The sequence below is a fragment of the Mastomys coucha genome, unplaced genomic scaffold, assembly GCF_008632895.1.
Source record: "Mastomys coucha isolate ucsf_1 unplaced genomic scaffold, UCSF_Mcou_1 pScaffold2, whole genome shotgun sequence".
NCBI lineage: Eukaryota > Metazoa > Chordata > Mammalia > Rodentia > Muridae > Mastomys > Mastomys coucha.
The window spans coordinates 12,125,525-12,144,572 of NW_022196902.1; the positions used below are offsets into that span (position 1 = coordinate 12,125,525).

Below are 19,048 nucleotides of genomic sequence, written 5' to 3' on the forward strand. Positions count from 1 at the left end.
CATCAACAATGGAGAATATGGCAAACTTCACTTAACTGTAAATTCTTTCCAGCTTTAAAGTTCAAGCCCCAAGACAGAGTGGTATGTGACTTCCACGGTTAGTCCCACGATGCCTTGCATCTTTCCCACTTACTGTCTTAGAAGCATGCAATGGCTAGATGAAGCTGAGCTTCTCCAAGACTCACAGCCTAGATGGCACAGACAAATGTGAATAAGGTCACGGCAGGTCAGCATGTTCTATTTCAGCTGCCAACTGTCAGGAACCATGTGAGGGCCCCGGGTGAGACCAACACAAAGAAATGATAGGTTCAAACTGCTGACTCACAAACCTGTGAGCAAAGAGCAAATTGGTTGAAGTCGCTAAACTGTGGAGTAGCCTAAGTAATAAAAGAGGCCTGTTACGAGAGGAAGAGGAGAGGGAGAGAGAGGAGGAGGGAGTGCTTGTTCAGTATGGGAAAACTGACTGGACAGCTGCTGGGCTCAGACCAATAAGGGAGACTGCCTTCAACAGAGGGGCTTTTCCTTCTGACTTTGGAGAATTCTCAGCCCACCCACAGCCTCAATTAGATTACAGGTTCAATTTCCTTTCTCCTGACAAAATCTGTTCAGCCAGCACCTGTTCATCCAGCACCTGAGATTCCTGAAGTGCTTCCCCATGCTAATGAGGCATGCTGTATATCCTAAGCCTCCAGCCAATGACCTCTGCCCATCCTGGATGTTCCTACCCTCAGTCCCCCAAAACCTTATAAGCTTTGAATCACCCTAAGTAAAGGTGAACTGTCTCATGAGAAATTTTCACTGAATGAACTCACAGGACTGCAGAACCCAGAGCAGGGAGACCCACAGTTCAGCATCTGTTAGGCCCTAGGTTTGAACCACAGCAGAACTTGGAGGAAGAAAACCAAATGTGTTCACTCTACTAAAGTTACATATGTGACAAAAGGATAAATATTGGTTGAGATCATCATCCTAGCTTGAAAGAAAAGAAAGGTTAGTGTCTAAAACAAAATATAAATAAAATGGAAATGAAAAAGTATAAATTTACAGCAAAGAGTATGGCAAGAACATGAAAGAAAAGACAGAATGTAAGTGGGTCTTAGGACTAAGTTGGAACATCTTTTCTTCAATAATAGTCTAATAGTCTAATAGTTCAAAAGTCTTAACCAAAACCAACTCTCCAGTGTTCTCTTGCTTTTAATGTGCTCTAACTGGAATAGGTTAGATCATTTACAGCACAATTGTTGATATGACTGGGCTTAAAGGTTTTTACATATAAGAGCAAAGGATCTGGGAAGAGAGATAATTTTACTTTTTCTTTTATCCTGTGCAAAAGCACCTGTGCTCATAACTGCTGAACTGTCTTTCCATCCCCAATGCTTTTCATTTCTTTCTCTTGATTAATTCCTCTGGCTAAGACTTCCAGAAATATTCTAAACAGAAATTGTTAGGGTAGGCATCTTCTGTCATGCCCTAACTATAGATGAGGTGCTTTCAGTCTTGTATTGGCTATTATGGTGAGATAACTATTTCATCTTCCCTTAAAATTTTTGGTCAACCACCCCTTTTTCTAAACTTCTTAAAGTTTTTATACATTTATATTGAGACTGTTACAATTACCCTCAGATAATATAACTTTAAATATAGTCAGAAGAATTACATCTTTTACAATGGAGTCTTTCTAATTCCTTATGCCCAAGTTCTATCACTCTGCTTACTGTACTTTTGCTTATAAACTATCCTCCCATGAACAAGCCTTATTCTGTCTACCAGATATTGCATTTCATTAACCTTTTTTAAAAACTGTGTACATGTGTGCACATGCACACAGCGAATGTGTGGATATACAATTGTGGGTACACATGGAGGTTGGAGGACAATTTCAGATATTAGTCCTCACCTTCTACTGTGGTTGAGACAGTCTCCTACTCAATGTTGGCCAGGCTAGCTGTCCCGAGAACTTCTATAGACTCTACTACCGTCTCTGCCTCCCACCTTGCTGTCAGAGTGTTGGTATTACAGACACACACTACTACTTGTGGGTGCCCTTGGGGTCTGGGAATCTGAACTCAGGCCCTTTTTCTTCAATGGAAAATGCTTGATTCAGTGGGCCATCCCCCAGCCTCTCTTAACTGTTCTTTTCATACTGCCTGCTCTTCCCCTAGCTCCCAAGATCAGACCACTGCCCTCCTGGCCTCCAAGGGCCACCTTGACCCTCTGCCCATTTTCATTAGTGACTGCCATTGTTCTATCTTCAAAGTTTTAGGTAGAACCATGGGAAAGTCCCAGCACACAGTTCCGTGTAATACGCTATCAATCTCTCCACCTCAAGGATTCTAACTCACCAATAAATATTCTTTTTCTCTAGGTAATTTCAAGACATTCCAAGCTGGTGTCCTAGCTTTCACTTTACCTAGAATCTATTAGCCTACAGCTACCAGAATTGTCTTTCAAGGACAAATCAAATTTTACCCATTTCTGTCGTTTTATCAAATCCAGTGTGGTCTGTATGCCCCATACAATTCTCTTCATGCGCCCTATCATTTTCCATCTTGTTCTCTAGGCTCCAGCCACAATGACTTTCTTACTGTTCTTTACAAGGTAGCCCTCAGTCAGGAAGAGAGCCTTCACTAGAAACTGATCTTATCCCTTTAGCTAGGACTTCTGGTCTACCAAAAATAAAGCTACTTAGCCTGTGGTATTTTGTTTTAACAATCTGAACACATATTAATATAGGGAAAATATAAAATTCTTTAATATCTCACATTCAGCATTTTAAAAAATATGGTAAGTAAGCCCATACAAATTTTTTAATTCTAGCATTTAAAAACTAATACTGTAAGGCAGGAGATGTGCATTTTTTCATTCTTTTGTGCTAACTGTCCCTTATCACAGGGTCTGTGGCAAACTATTATCATTGCCAGTTGACTTATTTCCTTTTTATTTCCTCAATATCTGCTCACTCAACCAGATCTCAGATAAGTCTCAGTTCCTCCAGATCGCTTAAGTAAAATATCTATTCTAATTATATACCCATCCCAGACTTATCACAGTCGCCCAATGGTCTGATTTAACAGACTAACTTCTTTATAATGGCAGGAGACATGTTTATTTTTATTCCTCCTCAAATGTCTCCAATCAGTACCTCCACAAGTTTCTACATATGAAAATATATGTTGAAAGAACATAGGAGAGGAAATAATGCTGTTTCTATGGCCTCCTGTCTGGCATAATCTGAATTATAGATTACAAGTGAAAGATCCCTGCTTCTCCACTCCTGGATGCTCTCAACAACTACACTTCATTAGTATAAATGAAATTTGGTTAACCAAATATTATTGACACACATCAACTGCCAAGCTACAGACAAATAGATGCCTTGCAATAAAACCTCTCACTGTTTAAGGATGTATGTTCTAGTTGATTAATAAACATCTGATTGGTCAGTTTTAATAACCCCAGTCTATAGGAGATCTAGGAAACAGTGGATATTTTTCAGGCTGGCACGAAGAACTACCACAAGCAAGGACATAGAGGAGCTACAGGTATTACCACAGTTCTGGGAGGCGTGTATAGAGAACAGGTAATAAAACTATGTTTATCAGTGGATTCTCAATGTACACTTGTGTCTGATCCTTTAGTATGGCCATGTCTCAAGGTATAATAGCAAGTAAATACAACTACCTTCTCTTCAACTAGCAGTAACCAATGTTTTTCAGAAAAGGAGCTAGATCATTTAAGGCACATTATATTTACACGAAAGATAATTCTCCTTCATTTTCTTTTTTGGTAGGTTATTAAGCCAGTTTAAAACAACTATTTTACTGATAATGTGAATATTCAAAAGCTTATTGGAACTATTTTAAAGAGAATCATGTTGTTAAGTTCCTAAAGTAAAATAAGGCTGTGTGTTTGTGGATACAGTAGTGAAAATGGGATTTTTCTTTTTAACCTCTAGATTTTAGCACAGAAGCAAAAGTCTTTAATCAGCCTAGAATCCCCATGTGTGGTCAAGCACCTTACCATTCAACATATGAGGTTGTGTAGTTGTTTCTGACTTGGCCTTACAATCTGTAACCCTAAAACAGCCTTGTAATGAACTCTGAAAAATATGCCAACTTCTCCAGAGGACAAAAGAATGTTAGTTTATTGACTGAAAGAGAAAAATTTTCCTGCTTTGTTCTCTTTTTGAGGCCTCCCACTGAGCCTGGGGGGTAGGGGTGAGGAGACAGTCAGAGAGAGACAGTCTGTCAGCTATCTCGACGCCCTGTGCTGAGAGGAGGACTACAGACGCCAACTGCTGCCAAGCTCTGGGGCAGAACATGTCCCTTTCCTCTTCCCTTTTCCTCCTGCCTCAGGGAGAGGCCAAAGTCTTTAGCACTTTAGACAGGACATTTTGAGGAAAGATCCCGTTTCCTGTTAGAGAAGTCCAACCTTTCCTCCCTCCCCACATTTATTATCCAGATCATCACTGATACCCAAGATAATAGACCTTCAGAGGAAAGCTCTGAGCCACTCTCCTTCATCCTCTGTTCCCTGCCCTCACGTTAACTCACACGCAGAGATGGTCAGGGTAGCTGAGTGTGAACCCTAAGGGCCGCAGAGTGCATGGCAGAGCCATGAAACTGTACCCATTACCTCAGTGGGGCTCTGCAGACTCAGGTCTAAGCCACAAGTAAACTCTGTGTGATGCTCCACTGTTTCCAGAAGCGGATCAGGCTTTGAAAAATTCCAGAATCTGTGACAAGAAAAAGGGAGAGAGGAGAAAAAGAAAATACAAGTGCTAAAATGCTTCTATTAACAAGTAGATATATGGCATAGAAAAGATTTTATCTCAGCAGGCTCGACTAACTCATAAATGCCCGTCTCATCATTGATTTACATAAAACATGTAATAAGGAAAGTAAAGTATGTACCCCATTCCTTAATAGATCAAAGAACAAAATAGAATTACTAATCTGCCAAGTTTTTAAAAAAATACTGTGTTCTCATTTTGATAGCTTATAAAATGGAAGTTTGGAACATTTTTGTTTAGAAAAAAAAATTGTTAAAACTCTGAAGGTCATTTGGGATAAGAAGCAGTGCTTTCCTAACTAGGTGGTTCTCAAAGCAATCATGTCTGGAAAACAAGAATATTGGATTAGATGAACTCTTAACATTTTGTGATTTTAAAATTCCATTTCATTTCCTAACAAGTAATATGAAAAGCACTTAGGTTTAATTTACATTTCAACAGCAATTCAAATTCTTTAAAATGAATCTGTTCTCTTGTGAATATCACTGTAAATTCTGAAACTTTCTTTTCAGGCACAGCCTTTCTTAGAGATTCCCAATCAGTATCATTTCCAGAGTCAAGCTACTATTTTATATTCTACTTCTCTTTTATAAACTGAGAATGACAATATTTACCATAATACAGCTCTGATTTCTGTTGTTCAGAAAATTTTTCTCTATTTTCAATCCATAAATTAGTACTTGAGCTTTCAAAAGCTTTGTCTGCCTAACATCTTTTTATTTATTCTAAACACACTATAAAACAGCACATTCAGAGTCCTAGGAATCCTCTCATAATTCAGTTTTTCTAATGATGTACAATGTGGAACATGCTGGAGGCTGGGCTGGTCTCTCTGAAAGAGAGCAAACATACAAAACCAACAGTCACGGTTTGTTTAACCTGGTGGTATTATTTCCCTAATAAACACTGTGCTGGCCTTATTAAGTTTTGAAAAGGCCTGTTGCTATGGCTAATCTCCTGTGTGGGTAGCAGAGAGATACTAAACAAATAGCTCATTAATCTGATTACTGAGAGCTACAGAATATTTAGGGAGAGGATTTTGCTTTTGAAAATGTGTCTTTTCAAAATAAATTGAGGGTACAAGCCATAGACCTCAGAAATGCTAATGGTAGTTTTCTTATTTTTGCATACTTGTTCCTAGGCAGTGAACTGTACCAAGACCAAATTTTCTGAATCTTAATGATGTTTATATAAGCAAAAGCAAATTTGTAATTGTACAGTTTTGTTTCTAAAAACTAGTTACACACTAATTTGCATTATTTGAGACAATAATCAGATGATTTTGCATATGTATCCAAAACGTTCCAACCATTCATAATGGTTTTTAAAATATGCATTTAGTACAAGAAAAATGAATTAAGGGAAAGTTAAAGGTAGGAAAGTAAGTTGGACCCTTCAATGAGATTAATAAATAACAATACATCCCATGAAGTCATATGTGCTTAACTGCAAGAAGCTTGAAGATGCTAAGCTTTCTAGCGGCCAGCAGGAAAGAAACACATCATCAAGCCCTGGACTTGCATCTGTAAGCACACTGGTCACTGCTCACTCGGGAGGAAACTCTTGTTTTGAGAAATTAATTATAGACAAGATCACATTTATATAATAAAAAATGTTATTGAGACCTCTTCAATACACAGAGATGTGCCACCAGCTGCCACTTGTCAGTCAGTGGTATCACCCAAAGGATCTTTAGTGGTCAGCTGGTATAACCCAGGTATTTGGCTCTTTGATTTCACTGTGGAGTTAGGTTTATTTCGCTAGAGTGGGTAAGCTAAGTCATCTTTATATAAAGTGTAAACTTCTTACATTACAAGTTTTCAAAGAGAATAATGAGCAACAGGACCCAGGAATACAATTTCTGTTATTGCTGTTGGGAGCCACTTGAGGTAATGCTGCCTGAGAACAAGAGAGTGGGCATCATGAACTGCAAAGGCCTGAGACAGGGCTGCAAGCACGAGGAGGCTGAGAGACTTGGATGAGTCCACTGGATGTGCTCAGTATGCAACCAAATGGGCCCTACAGGCCTCGGAGCTCCAGACCTCGACACAGCCACCACAACTTCAGGAACATCAATCAAGTATTTGTGTGAGTTTATTTAAAAAAAAAAAAGAGAGAGACCTCAAACAAAATTCATGTTAAAAGTTCCTACAATTTTAAAAGCTCAAAGTAAAACACCAAACAAGCCCCCATCAGCAAAGCATCTCAAAGCACACATGAGAAACCCTGGGTGAAGATGAAGGGGGAACTGTCACTCAGACCAGCACACAGGGCAGTGGCCAACCGTGGAGGGACAACTGTGCCTTCTCATTTCTTTTCTCTGCCACTTTTTTGTTTCCCTTCAGTTTTTTGAGACAAAGTCTTATGTAGCCCAGGGTAGCCTTGAGATGAATATGCATCTAAGACTGGTCTCTTTTTTTAATGAATTATTTGTTTTGTGTATATGAGTGCACTGTAGCTGACTTCAGACACACCAGAAAAGGGCATCAGATCCCATTACAGATTTGAGCTAATATGTGGTTGCTGGGAATTGAACTCAGGACCCCTGAAAGAGCAGTCAGTGCTCTTAAGCACTGAGCCGTCTCTCCGGCCTAGGGCTGGTCTTAAACTCCTGATCTTCCTGCCTTAGCCTCCTAAATGCTGGGATGACAGATATGCTATGCTACACTCCACTTCTGAAACTTCAATTTTCTCAAGGGAAACAAGAGCCAGCAAAGTTAAAAAAAATGTGCATGTGCTTGTGCACACACACATATATGCACACATACACATATATGCACACACATACAAATACTGCAATTTAAATTTATTTTTGGTATACTAAAATGTTATTTTTAAAATATCATTAAATGTGGTAAATCTGAAAAAATAAACTAGGCAGTATGCCAGCATACTATAGTTTACCTTCAAATTATAAGTAGTTTTTAGTAACAGAAGAAATTTGTTTGTATCACTTCCCTCAATGCCTCTGAGTTGGCAGAAGGCAGACTTGTAATAGTAGCCATGGTGGCTATCCCAGTATGTACAATTCCACAATGGTTACACTGACCTCCATTCAAGCTCCATCAGCAAGAGCGAGTTATGCAAAGCGTGCTTCTCTAGGTCTCCTTACTGCAGTGAGCAGCCTATTCTTCCCTTGTAACCTTCTCTGGACTCACCACAGCAGAACAGGGCTGGTCTTTTCTCGGAGAAGTCGCCCAGAGACACCATTAGCTGGACAGATAAGGCACAGTGTTTTCCAGTGAAATGTTTGTTTTGGTGCAGCAAATACACTACGTGGTGCCTTTTTGTCTCTTGGCTGATAAAATCACTGACTATTTAAGCTCTCTGATGGGAAGTAAATACTGGACAAGACTCCAATGATTAAAATATGACAGAACTGTAGAGCGTTTTTCATTTAAATTGGAGATTATATTACAAGTTACTTTTTGCCTTCTGACTCCACTGTTCTTTAACAAAGCAAGTATAAAGTATAAAGCATTATTATTTTTCTTTTTCTTTTTCTTTTTTTTTTTTTTTTTTTTTTTTTTTTTTTTTTTTTTTTTTGGTTTTTCGAAACAGGGTTTCTCTGTATAGCCCTGGCTGTCCTGGAACTCACTCTGTAGACCAGGCTGGCCTCAAACTCAGAAATCCGCCTGCCTCTGCCTCCCAAGTGCTGGGATTAAAGGAGTGCACTACCACTGCCCGGCATAAAGCATTATTAAATACAATATCAAAATTATTTTAAGAATTAAGCAGAAGCTCCGTTGTTTCACTGAGATGCAATCTGAAATGACTATAGTTACACTTCTGGAGTTTCGGCAACAGGTGAGTTCAGCAAAGCTTTTAAAGCACTCTAAAACTACATCCTTCCCTTGACTAACTGCAGTCTCTGAGCTAGCTAGGAACTCTTTATGACTCTGCTGCGACGGGAAAAGACAAGGGCTGCTTTGGCTACGTTTAGTGTGTTGCACGTGTGTTAGGTATAGTTGAGTTTCACAGTTTTAAATCCATGGCACCACGATAATCTCCTTCACTTGTGTGGCTAACAGTAAAGTCTCTAGAACAAAGAGCAGAAATGTCACTTCTTTCAGACTCAGGGACGAGGAAGGTGCTGTACGAGAAGCCAACAGTCAGACTATCTCTCTTAGCCTAGGCTGACACTGAACTCACTGTGCAGTGCTCACCTGGAGAATGTAGTGATCGAAGAAGCAATGGATTAGAGATATATTTAAGTAGAATAAGTGGGATAAGCGCTGAGCACATGACAGATAACAGAAGCTAGCCTCACACAAAGATTCCCAAATAATGGACCATGGACACATCCCTCATTTGTGCCTAGAAATTTCAACTGAGTGGCATTCCTGGAAACGCTTATCTTAGGAAATGTTGGTGTCTGGTGAACTAAGTGTAGGAGCCACCATCTAAAAGCAATGCTTCTTTTGAGAGTCTGGGAAGATAGCTTAATCAAATCTTGCTTTGAGGGTCTGGGGAGATAGGTTAATGAGTAATATATTTGCCATACAAGCATGAGGACCTGAGTTCCATTCCCAGGACCCGTGGAAACAGAAGACAAGGTGTGGTGGTGTGTGCTTGCAGTCTATCCTCCGAGAGGACAGTCAGGGGCTCAATGGCAGCCAGTCTAACCTACTCCAGAGAACCAGGTTCCACTGAGAGACCCTGTCTCAAGACTCACACACACGCGCACACATACACACACACTCATGCAAATCTGCTTTTGATCATCACCCAAATTTCAAAGTACATACAGATGTATAAATTCATTTCTCAGCTTAGGGACTAGGCTAGGGAAAATCTCACAATCCTCACCACCATACCTAATGAGCAGCAGTTCCAAAAGTACATGGTCTACTAACACCATGCCTGCTACCTCTGTACTCAATCAAGGGAGCTCAAGAGATCGTGGATAAGCACCAGCTAGGATTCTCTGGGTAGTTTTGATGAATACTCTGCGGCTCCAAACAGGCCTGCATCAACTTGTTTCCCCCTACCTTCTCGAACATAGAAAATTCCATACACTAAAGCCCATGCCAAAACTCCATTAGTCAAACAACTTACATTTAAAACCAACACCCTAAGGAAATGATGAGCCAGCATAAATGTAAACTTCCATAATAGAGTTCAGAAACTTCCTTCCTCTTTTAGCATCTCTGTAAGCACCCAATTCGTGCTCTCAGTTGCTGCATTGTCTCTTCCTAACCAGCATGAACTCAATTGCTCAGCTCCTTCTGTCACCAAACACACTCATCTTTTGCAGTGAATTTCAAGAAACTAGGCATGCCTATGATTACAAAAGAAGTCGATTGCTTAATAGCACATAAAATACAACACTAAGACTCATGGTGAAGTTATGGGCCCACTATTTAATTCTTACCACTTTTAGGGGAGCTTAAAAATAAAAATCATAGCCTAGCAGAACAATTTTACAAAGAGGTAAAATTCATCCATATTGTCAGTATCTAATGATTGCTGACTTGCACCAATGGAAAGCTATTTGGTTTTTTGTTTTGTTTTGATTCTGGAGCTAGTAACTGTAACAAAAATTAAGTTTAAAACTGAAAAGCTCTAACTGGTAATATAAAATAAATTAATGGTTAATTTTGGAAAACTACTCAACAGTTTTCAAAGATGACTTTTAAACAGCCACAAATATCCAGAAATAATACCATGTTTATAAACGTTCAATGTGAAACATAATAAAAATTCTAGACTTAGCTTCTCTGGCAAAATGAATTAATTATAATATTTCAATTAAATCCTTAATCAGATCAATATTTTCAAGAGGAAAGCTCCCATTCATCATAGCAAGCATCAAGCCTAGAGTACATGATGAATTAAAGAAAACCATTAGGTTGATGGGAGGCTGGCTCTGGGAGTGCTCATGGCTGCAGTCCATAGGCATGCAGGATGATGGATAAAGAACACCACATCTCAACATGACGAGTAAAGGAAAACGCTCCCATAAAGCTCATTGTTACTAGCACAAAGAGTCATGAAACCTTTTATGCAACTCAATTTTAAATAAATATTTAGCATAAAGAAATAAAATTGGAAAAATTTTATTTTTCAAGTGAATTTCAAGAAACTGGACAGCCCTGTGGTAACAAAAGAAGTTTATTGTTTAATGGCCAAATCCAACACTAAGACTCATGATGAAGTCATTGGCCAACTTATGAAATAATATCAACATCAGGATCTTGATCAATAATGTCACAAGAACAGCCTGTGTACATTCAGACTGTTAACTACCATGGGAAAGTGGAACTCAGAGCTAAGGAGAATTTTGCAGAACAGGTAGATGATACTCTCTAGCAAGTGTGCGTTAGAACATCATGTCTGGATAGTAGAAATCTTTAAACTTACAGCCGCTGCCCAGCTGTGCTGACTGCTTCTTAGCTATACCACATGAAATAGTTAATGTCCTCGTTCTGAAGCTGAATAGCTATGAATTCATCCACCAGTGCTGTATGGTTATAGAAGGTCTGTATAGCTTATAGTCAGTCTCTTTTCTTACCTTAACTCCCTACTCAGCAGACACTGGGCACAAAGATAGGGAGGAGCCAGAAGGAGCCATGAGGAGCCAGACAGAGGATAAGAGGGGAGCCATGAGGAGCCAGGCAGAGGCTAAGAGGGGAGCCATGAGGAGCCAGACAGAGGCTAAGAGAGGAGCCATGAGGAGCCAGACAGAGACGGAGAGAAAAACGCAGAAAAAGCAGACTAACAATGCTGTTTCTTTTCTTGTGACAGGACATGAAAGGATGAAAAAAAGAAAGGAAACCAGCCCCCAGGAGGGGCTGAAAGCAGCAGCAGCACGTACGCAGAGTGCAGGACCTCAGTTCCTTCCTCAGACCCAAGAAACATCCCTTTCCACTAACTGCAAAGGGTGTCTGTTTTACACACACATGCACATGCAGGCGCACACATGCCTAAATAATAGAAAGTCAAGAAACAGCTGAATATAAGATAAATCATTATTGTTTATGCTCTCTGTACAGTCCATTCCATTAAACTGAAGCCATACTCTAGACTGGAGTTTCAGGACAGACCTCAAGCGTGAATTATTTACCCCTGAGCTTTTGGAGCATATTAAACTATGACCAGCTGACTTGTAGAACCCAGTTGATCTGAGTAAACAGGCTCACTCTTGTGCAAATAGCGAGCTGGAGGAAAGACCAAGGTTTTCTGCTCAACTACCTCCATATTCTTAAGAAGTGTAATGTACAGATGCGGTCCCAGCCCAGTCTCCAGTGCTGCTCTTCAAAGCCTCGCTCCCAGACAGTCACTCTCATGCCTTCTCACTGTTGCTTCTGACTATACTACTCCACCCTCCTAAATAGTATACTCAGAATTTACTGGGCTGGAGAGATGACTCAGTGACTGCTCTTCCAAAGGTCCTGAGTTCAAATCCCAGCAACCACATGATGGCTCACAACCATCCATAATATGATCTGGCCTGACGCCCTCTTCTGGAGTGTTTGAAGACAGCTACAGTGTACTCATATATAATAAATAAATAAATCTATATAAAAAAAAAAAAAGAATTTACTGAACCAGCCTTCATTTTCAGATATACCCTTTACTCTCAACTACAGAACAAAGGCAAAGCAACATATCCTTAAGAAAAAGAAACACATTCAACAAAACTTCTCTCATTGCCTTACTGAAACTAGGGAACAGAACTCTTAAAACTAGCATGCAAATTATCTGTTGACATCCATAGTCGGTGCCCTGGAACTAATCAGCACAGTTCCGAGTTGAAAGCAGCTCCACACTGCACTAGGCCAAGGCTCGCCCCTCGCCCCCTTTCTGTCTATTCTCATGCTTGTGTCAGGCTGTGGACTACAGTGCACTCGGGTTGATTCTTAAAGAAAACTGCTTCACTACAGAATTCTGAAAATGTTCTGTACTCAAAATCAGGGTATTTAAAATCAAAAAGTCTCACAAGCTCTTCTTTAACTAATGAATGTTCTCTCATTTTGTAGGAAATTATTTTGATTTTTTTTAACATGGAATTTAACTTACAAAGTTATAGTTCACTTCATGAAAAGATCTCTCCAAATACAGCAATAACTGAAACAGGATTTATACTTGTCATCTGGGAAATAATTAACAATTTACAGCATTTACATGTTATTTTGTAATTGTAGGACAAGCTGAAAACACCTATGTGTGACCCACGTACTGATGGGAACCCCAGTACAACTTCCCCAAGGGTTTCAGGCCATTCTACTTCCCACCAAAACAGAGCAATTTCTCCTCAGAAACAGTTTCTTACTCAAACAGGATGCGTTAAACTCAGTTTTGTTGAGGACTACTTAAAGCATAAAGAAAAGTAAAATCATGTTTTTAAGCTTTCATCACTAGGATAACCAAAGTTGTCAAAATTTTCCATCTAATTTAAGTTCACTTATATTTGTGAACATTTATTTAGCAGATCCCAGTGGGTACAGATAATAAAATATTAAGTCTATCCTGGAATCAAACAATGTGCTCTGATAACACAAAACACATTTAAAACTAAGTGTCCTTGAAAGAATTAAATAAATAAAGCAACAAATACCCTTCTTTAAAAAAAGCCAAAAACAGCTAACTACATTGAGATACCTCCTAATATCAGAGATATTATCAAACTGTGCAGCAACATACAAAGACATGTTTGGCTGACAAAAATGTTTAATGTATTTCAAAGGTATAGCATTTAGATGCATCTTTGATCATTATATTAACTCAGCTGCAGGCCTTGGGAAGGTTAACCATTAACATCATACCGTTAGGTATAGGAAGAAAGCCTCGATGGAATCAGACACCGTCTTAAAGGCAGTGGTGAGACGCAGTTGGCTGCACCTCAGCTGTGCTGTCTGTCTGTCTGTCTATCTCCCCGACCTTTCTGTGGGAAGGGGCTGGGAATAGTGGGAATGAATGCTGCTGAGACAGAGTGCATGTCGCTGCACTATCTGTTTACTTTGGCTGGCCTTTTTTTTAGGGGAAGGAAAAGAAGAAAAATCTGCCTGTGGAAATCTCTGCTAATAAGCATGGGGATCAAAAGCTCATCAACCACAGTAGAGCTAAGACACTAGACAGGCAGATCCCATGAGGAATGTGACAGTGATAAAGGTATTTATTGGTAATCCATTTTGTCCAGAGTCTAAGTTAGCAAAATCCAATTAAAAATCATCCTCCTACTTTGGAATAAAATAACTAATTCTTATCTTACTTCAAATTAAATATCAAGTCACACTATTAAAAGGCATTAGTAAGAAACATTTTAGTATCATATTTAGCATGAGTAAATATTTTACTATTTCATGAAATATTTTTATTTTGAAATTATTAATTCATGTAAAAATTCAAAGACTAAAATAATTTAAATACCATATATCCTTCTTCCAGTTCACAACTATTAAAAATTTACAATGTTTTCTTAGCTTCCTCTCTTTACATACATATATGTGTAATACTTTTGCTAAATCATTTAAAAATAAATTTTAGACATTTTGCATTGTCTGTGATTTTACTAGGTTTTATAAATTTTAATCATAAATATTAGATATAATTTATTGTAAAATAGTACAACATAAGTACAAAATTTTAAAAAGAAAACTAAAGTTTATTGAATATCTTATATGTGCCAGACATGCTGTGAACAGCTTCTATTTAATTACATTTAAATGTCATAAAAATTATGGAGGAAATGAAGGCTGAAGGAGATGGATGGCATAAGAGATTAAATACAACTCGATTAAATAACTAAGTATATAGTTTAAATATAACAAATAAATATTAAATATGCAATAAATATTACAAAGTACAAACTATGAAACACAGACATGGCCACTTAACTTTGGATATTAACAACATGCTGCACATATATCCATTGCCACACAGTGACTCTGTTCTGGTTCCTGCTGCACTACATACATCACTAGGTTCACTTCTACCTCACCTTTACAGGGCAATAAATTCCTACTCACACAGGTCCTCAGTGGCTTTGAGCAATATAATCATCTTATTAATGCAATGATAGGTAAAGCATGAATGATTAGTACCTCAAGTCTCCCTGAGGAACTTACATTTTAAAATAGGAAACTTATTACTATTAGCATCTATTTTAGAACACCTGCTATTTTTTAGACACTACTTATGTGCCAAGAACATTTGGGGTACCACTTCATTGAAAGCTCTAAACTTTCCTGCAAAAGTGGCACCACTTCCATTTATCCATAGCTAGAAAGTGGAAGGGGCAGCCTTTCACTCCTAGTCACCTGACTAAAAGGTTCACATATTCATTGCATTCAGAGATGTCCAGCCCGGAGGATGTTCCCAAAGTTCCCTAAAGAGTAGGCGATGTGGAGGAACAGGACTAGTGTCTGTGACTTCCTACCCCTGATTTTACTTTTCTCCCAACTACAAAGGGAGAGAGCAACCAAAGGCCAAGTGTAGTTGACTATTTTTCTTGCTCTAAAATAAAAGTGACTACTTCATCCTAGACTAGAGCTGATGAAATGGCCCTTACGTCCAAAGACAGATAGATGGTCTTCTGCCTGAATTGGTTACTGCCAAGTCTGCCTTTAAGGCTGACAATAACAGGACACTTAGCACTTAGTGTGCCAGCATTTGTGTGTATCAGCCTACTGGGTCATCACAACAATCTTATGTTGTTGCTCTATCATCTCCACTTTACAAATGTAGAATGCGAGCCACACAGTTTTCAGGTAACTTGCTCAAGTTTATATGCCTAGTAGTAGTATACACCCAGCCTCCATTATGAGTGCATCCAAGTATATGCTGGCCCTAATGATTTTATGAGTATGTCTTCAATTATTCTCTACCTGTACTTATGACTATATATCTTTTACTATACCAACAAAACTGAAAGGCTTAAGCCTGCTTTTATTCTCCAGTCTTCCTTTTTATCATTTCCTGCCATGGTCTGAATGTAAACTGTCCTCTGTAGGCTCCTATGCTTGAACATTTGGACCCCAGCACAGGGTGGTCCTTGAAGTAGGACCTCACTAGAGCAAGAGGGTTGCTAGCCCAGGCTTTACAGTTTCTTTGCTCCAGTCCTGCCTCAGCTTCCTGACTGTAGGTAGATGCAATGTGAACCATTTACAACATCTATATAATTTTGTAACTGAATAGACTTGACACATTGATACTGCTAGGTTAAGAGAGATTCCATGTAGAACAGGAATACACACAGTTTGATATCAATAGCATTAAATTCTTATCATATTTTTCTTACCAAAATATATATCTTAAAAAATTAGTTTTGGGTTGATTTGTTACTATCAAAGGCCATGTATAAAATATTATAAAGGTTAGACTATCTATGAAAATATGAAGAATCTAGTGTTAACTGAGGCTAATGTAATCATTTTAGCTTTTTCAACTACGAAAATTCTATCTGTACTACTTGAAACATATTTGTTACAACATAAAAGACAGCATATTCACCTTTCTAATAAAAAATCATTATTGGATAGCTTTTTTAGGTTGTTATATACCACATACTTAATTTGCTCATTTTATTAAAAGAAATGTCTGATATACTTGGTATGAAACAAAAAACAAGCACTTAAAACTCAAATCACGCTTCTACATTGCTAGCACACACAGCAGACATGGCTTAGCAGGATAAAGAACTAGCCTAGCAGAGAGCGTCAAAGGAAAAGGTAATATGCTACAAGAATGCACTATGAAGCATTTTTCATTTTGATTACATTTATTTATTTGTTGAGGATGGCTTGTATGAAGAGGTCAATGGTCAGCTTATAGGAGTCAGCTCTCTCATTCTACCATCTAGGGACTAGAGACAGAACTCAGGTCATCAGACTTGGTGGGGGCTTTACCTGCTGAGCCATCCCAACACCCTTATTATCAAACATTTTAGATTTAGCATTATCTTGAGTGAAATGTAGAAAGAATCAATGTAAAGAGATGGCACCACAATGGGATAATATCCTGATAAACTCACCACAAGTTGAAAATATTGTAAGTTAAAAATGTATTTATGACCAGGAGGTGGTGGCATATGTCTTTAATCCCAGCACTCCAAAGGAGGGGCAGGCAGAGCTCTGTGAGTTTGAAGCCAGCCTAGTCTACAGAGCAAGTTCCAGGATAGCCAGGGCTATTCAGGGAAACCCTGTCTCAACTACCACCCAAATTTGTTTATCACTCTGAATCTACCTAACATCATAGCTGTACAACACACTATTGAATCTATACTTCTCCTGGACGTCACATGGCCACAGGTGCTCTGGCTTTCTCCTGCTGACCAACATTGAAAGAGAAGATTGGCAAAGTGGTCAGCCCTAAACTTATAAATTTACAAGCCATACTAAATGGATTCAGCAGGCTGTATGTATATATCTTCTATTGTTACATATATGTGTATATGTGCATATATGTATATTGTTACACACACACACGTATATGTGTGTATTTACATATATATACACATACATATAAAAAATAATAAAGAAAAAGAGGCTAACAATTTGAGAGGGAGTGAGAAGGTGACATAGGAAAGGTTTGAGGGAAGAAAAAGGAAAAGGAAGGGAGAAAATAATGTAATTATACTTTAAGAAATTTTTAATTAAAACAAATAATTGCTACTAAAATTAAATTTTTTAATTAAGTTTTTAAAGAGAAACTGGGAGGTAGTGGCGCACACCTTTAATCCCAGCACTTGGGAGGCAGAGGCAGGAGGATTTCTGAGTTCGAGGCCAGCCTGGTCTACAGAGTGAGTTCCAGGACAGCCAGGGCTACACAGAGAAACCCTGTCTTGAAAAACCAAAAAAAAAAATAAGAGAGAGAGAATATTAGTTCATACTGCTAGCCCAGGAAAAGATACAAATTACAGTTTCTGTTGAAAACACACTGCTTTCATACAATAATAAAAGAAAAGTCTTAAGCAGAACCAGCGAAAGTCAAGGCATATCTTTATGAAACATATTACTTAGTCGCTAAAGGGAGTTCAACCACTTTTTTTAATAAAACCTGAAGTTCTCACTCAACTTAAGCTTTATTACATGATTAACAAGAAGACAGAGCTGCTGAGATGACTCAACAAGTACAGGCTCTCGCTGCCAAGCCTGATGACCTGACCTGAGTTTGACCTCTTGGTCTTCCTAGGAACTCCAAATAGCTTCTAACCTCTCCACACATATCCTCCACACACGGATAAATGAATAAATGTAATAGCAAATTTTAAGGCACCAAAACAAACAACAGATGGTCTACAATATGAGATTATGTACTAGGTTTAGAATTTTTATGACTTACTCAACTAAGATCTACTATACAAGTAAGACTTACAGCTTCTGTTAGATATGAGGTACACATACATAAATATAACATTTTACATACTAAAATAGCACACATTATCAGTTTCAATATAATGGACAAAACAAGGTCCGCAGAAGATCAGCACGCAGCCTCAGTTGGGAAAGGTGATCAGTTTCAGAGACAGACACCTGTGGAAGGCTACAGTCTAGATCCTCATCTGGACCTGTCCTGAGTCACACAGTGAGAAAACTCTTCGTGTCCTCTGCACCCTGCTCAGCGGAGCTGAGGAACCAGACAGACTTGGCGATCCTTCCCTAGCTGCTCTGGGGGGATCTTTCCCCCACTGTTGGTGGAGGGCACCGTCTTCCCACCAACACTAGGGCTATGAAAGCAGTGTCCCGCTCAGCTCTCTTCACACTCATCTCCACTCTTGAACACTTGATCACCAGTAAATTAATGGACTTGAAGATCCATACACAAAACTCTAACAACCAGCAGATAGCCTACTGCTCTACAGCCCCAGCCTGGAAATGTCGGGGTGGATGGCAAGCAAGCCACAAGTTTTCCTCCTGCCCCTGAGTCCTGTCTTCTAAGACCTCCAGTGTCACTACAGACTAAAAGCATTGCAATCATTCCTTACTGTATATACATTATTTTAAAAACAAAATGTGGCTGGGTATAGTGGCCCCTGCCTTCAATCCCAGAATCAGGAGGTAGAGTAACAGCATCAGAAGTCCAAAGTCGTCCTCAGCTGCACATGGTGTTCACAGGTACAGTGCACAAGGCAAGATCAACGAAAGGAAACAAAACACCCCGCATCACACCACAGCCACAGCCTGGTTGTTCTGTGAGTTTATTCCCCAATTTGTCTGCATCCATACACAGGCTCACTCCAGAAAAGCAAGTTAGAGGTGTGTATTTCTTCTTAAGATATCACTTCAAATCTGTTCTGTCAGAAGAAAACATTCC

The 19,048-nt window shown here is 38.9% G+C and overlaps 1 protein-coding gene across 3 annotated transcripts in view; it reads right to left on the reverse strand.

Annotated features, from left to right (window-relative positions):
• Window positions 1-19,048, reverse strand: part of Pex7 (peroxisomal biogenesis factor 7) — a 62,474-nt gene that overhangs the window by 10,030 nt on the left and 33,396 nt on the right. For 2 of the 3 annotated variants that reach the window (XM_031380533.1, XM_031380534.1), the window contains exon 9: window positions 4,636-4,735. In XM_031380533.1, the coding sequence (XP_031236393.1) occupies window positions 4,636-4,735 (100 nt within the window). Of the gene's footprint in view, window positions 1-4,635; window positions 4,736-7,398; window positions 8,006-19,048 lie in introns of those variants that run through there. The other variant, XM_031380535.1, reaches the window with a different exon arrangement.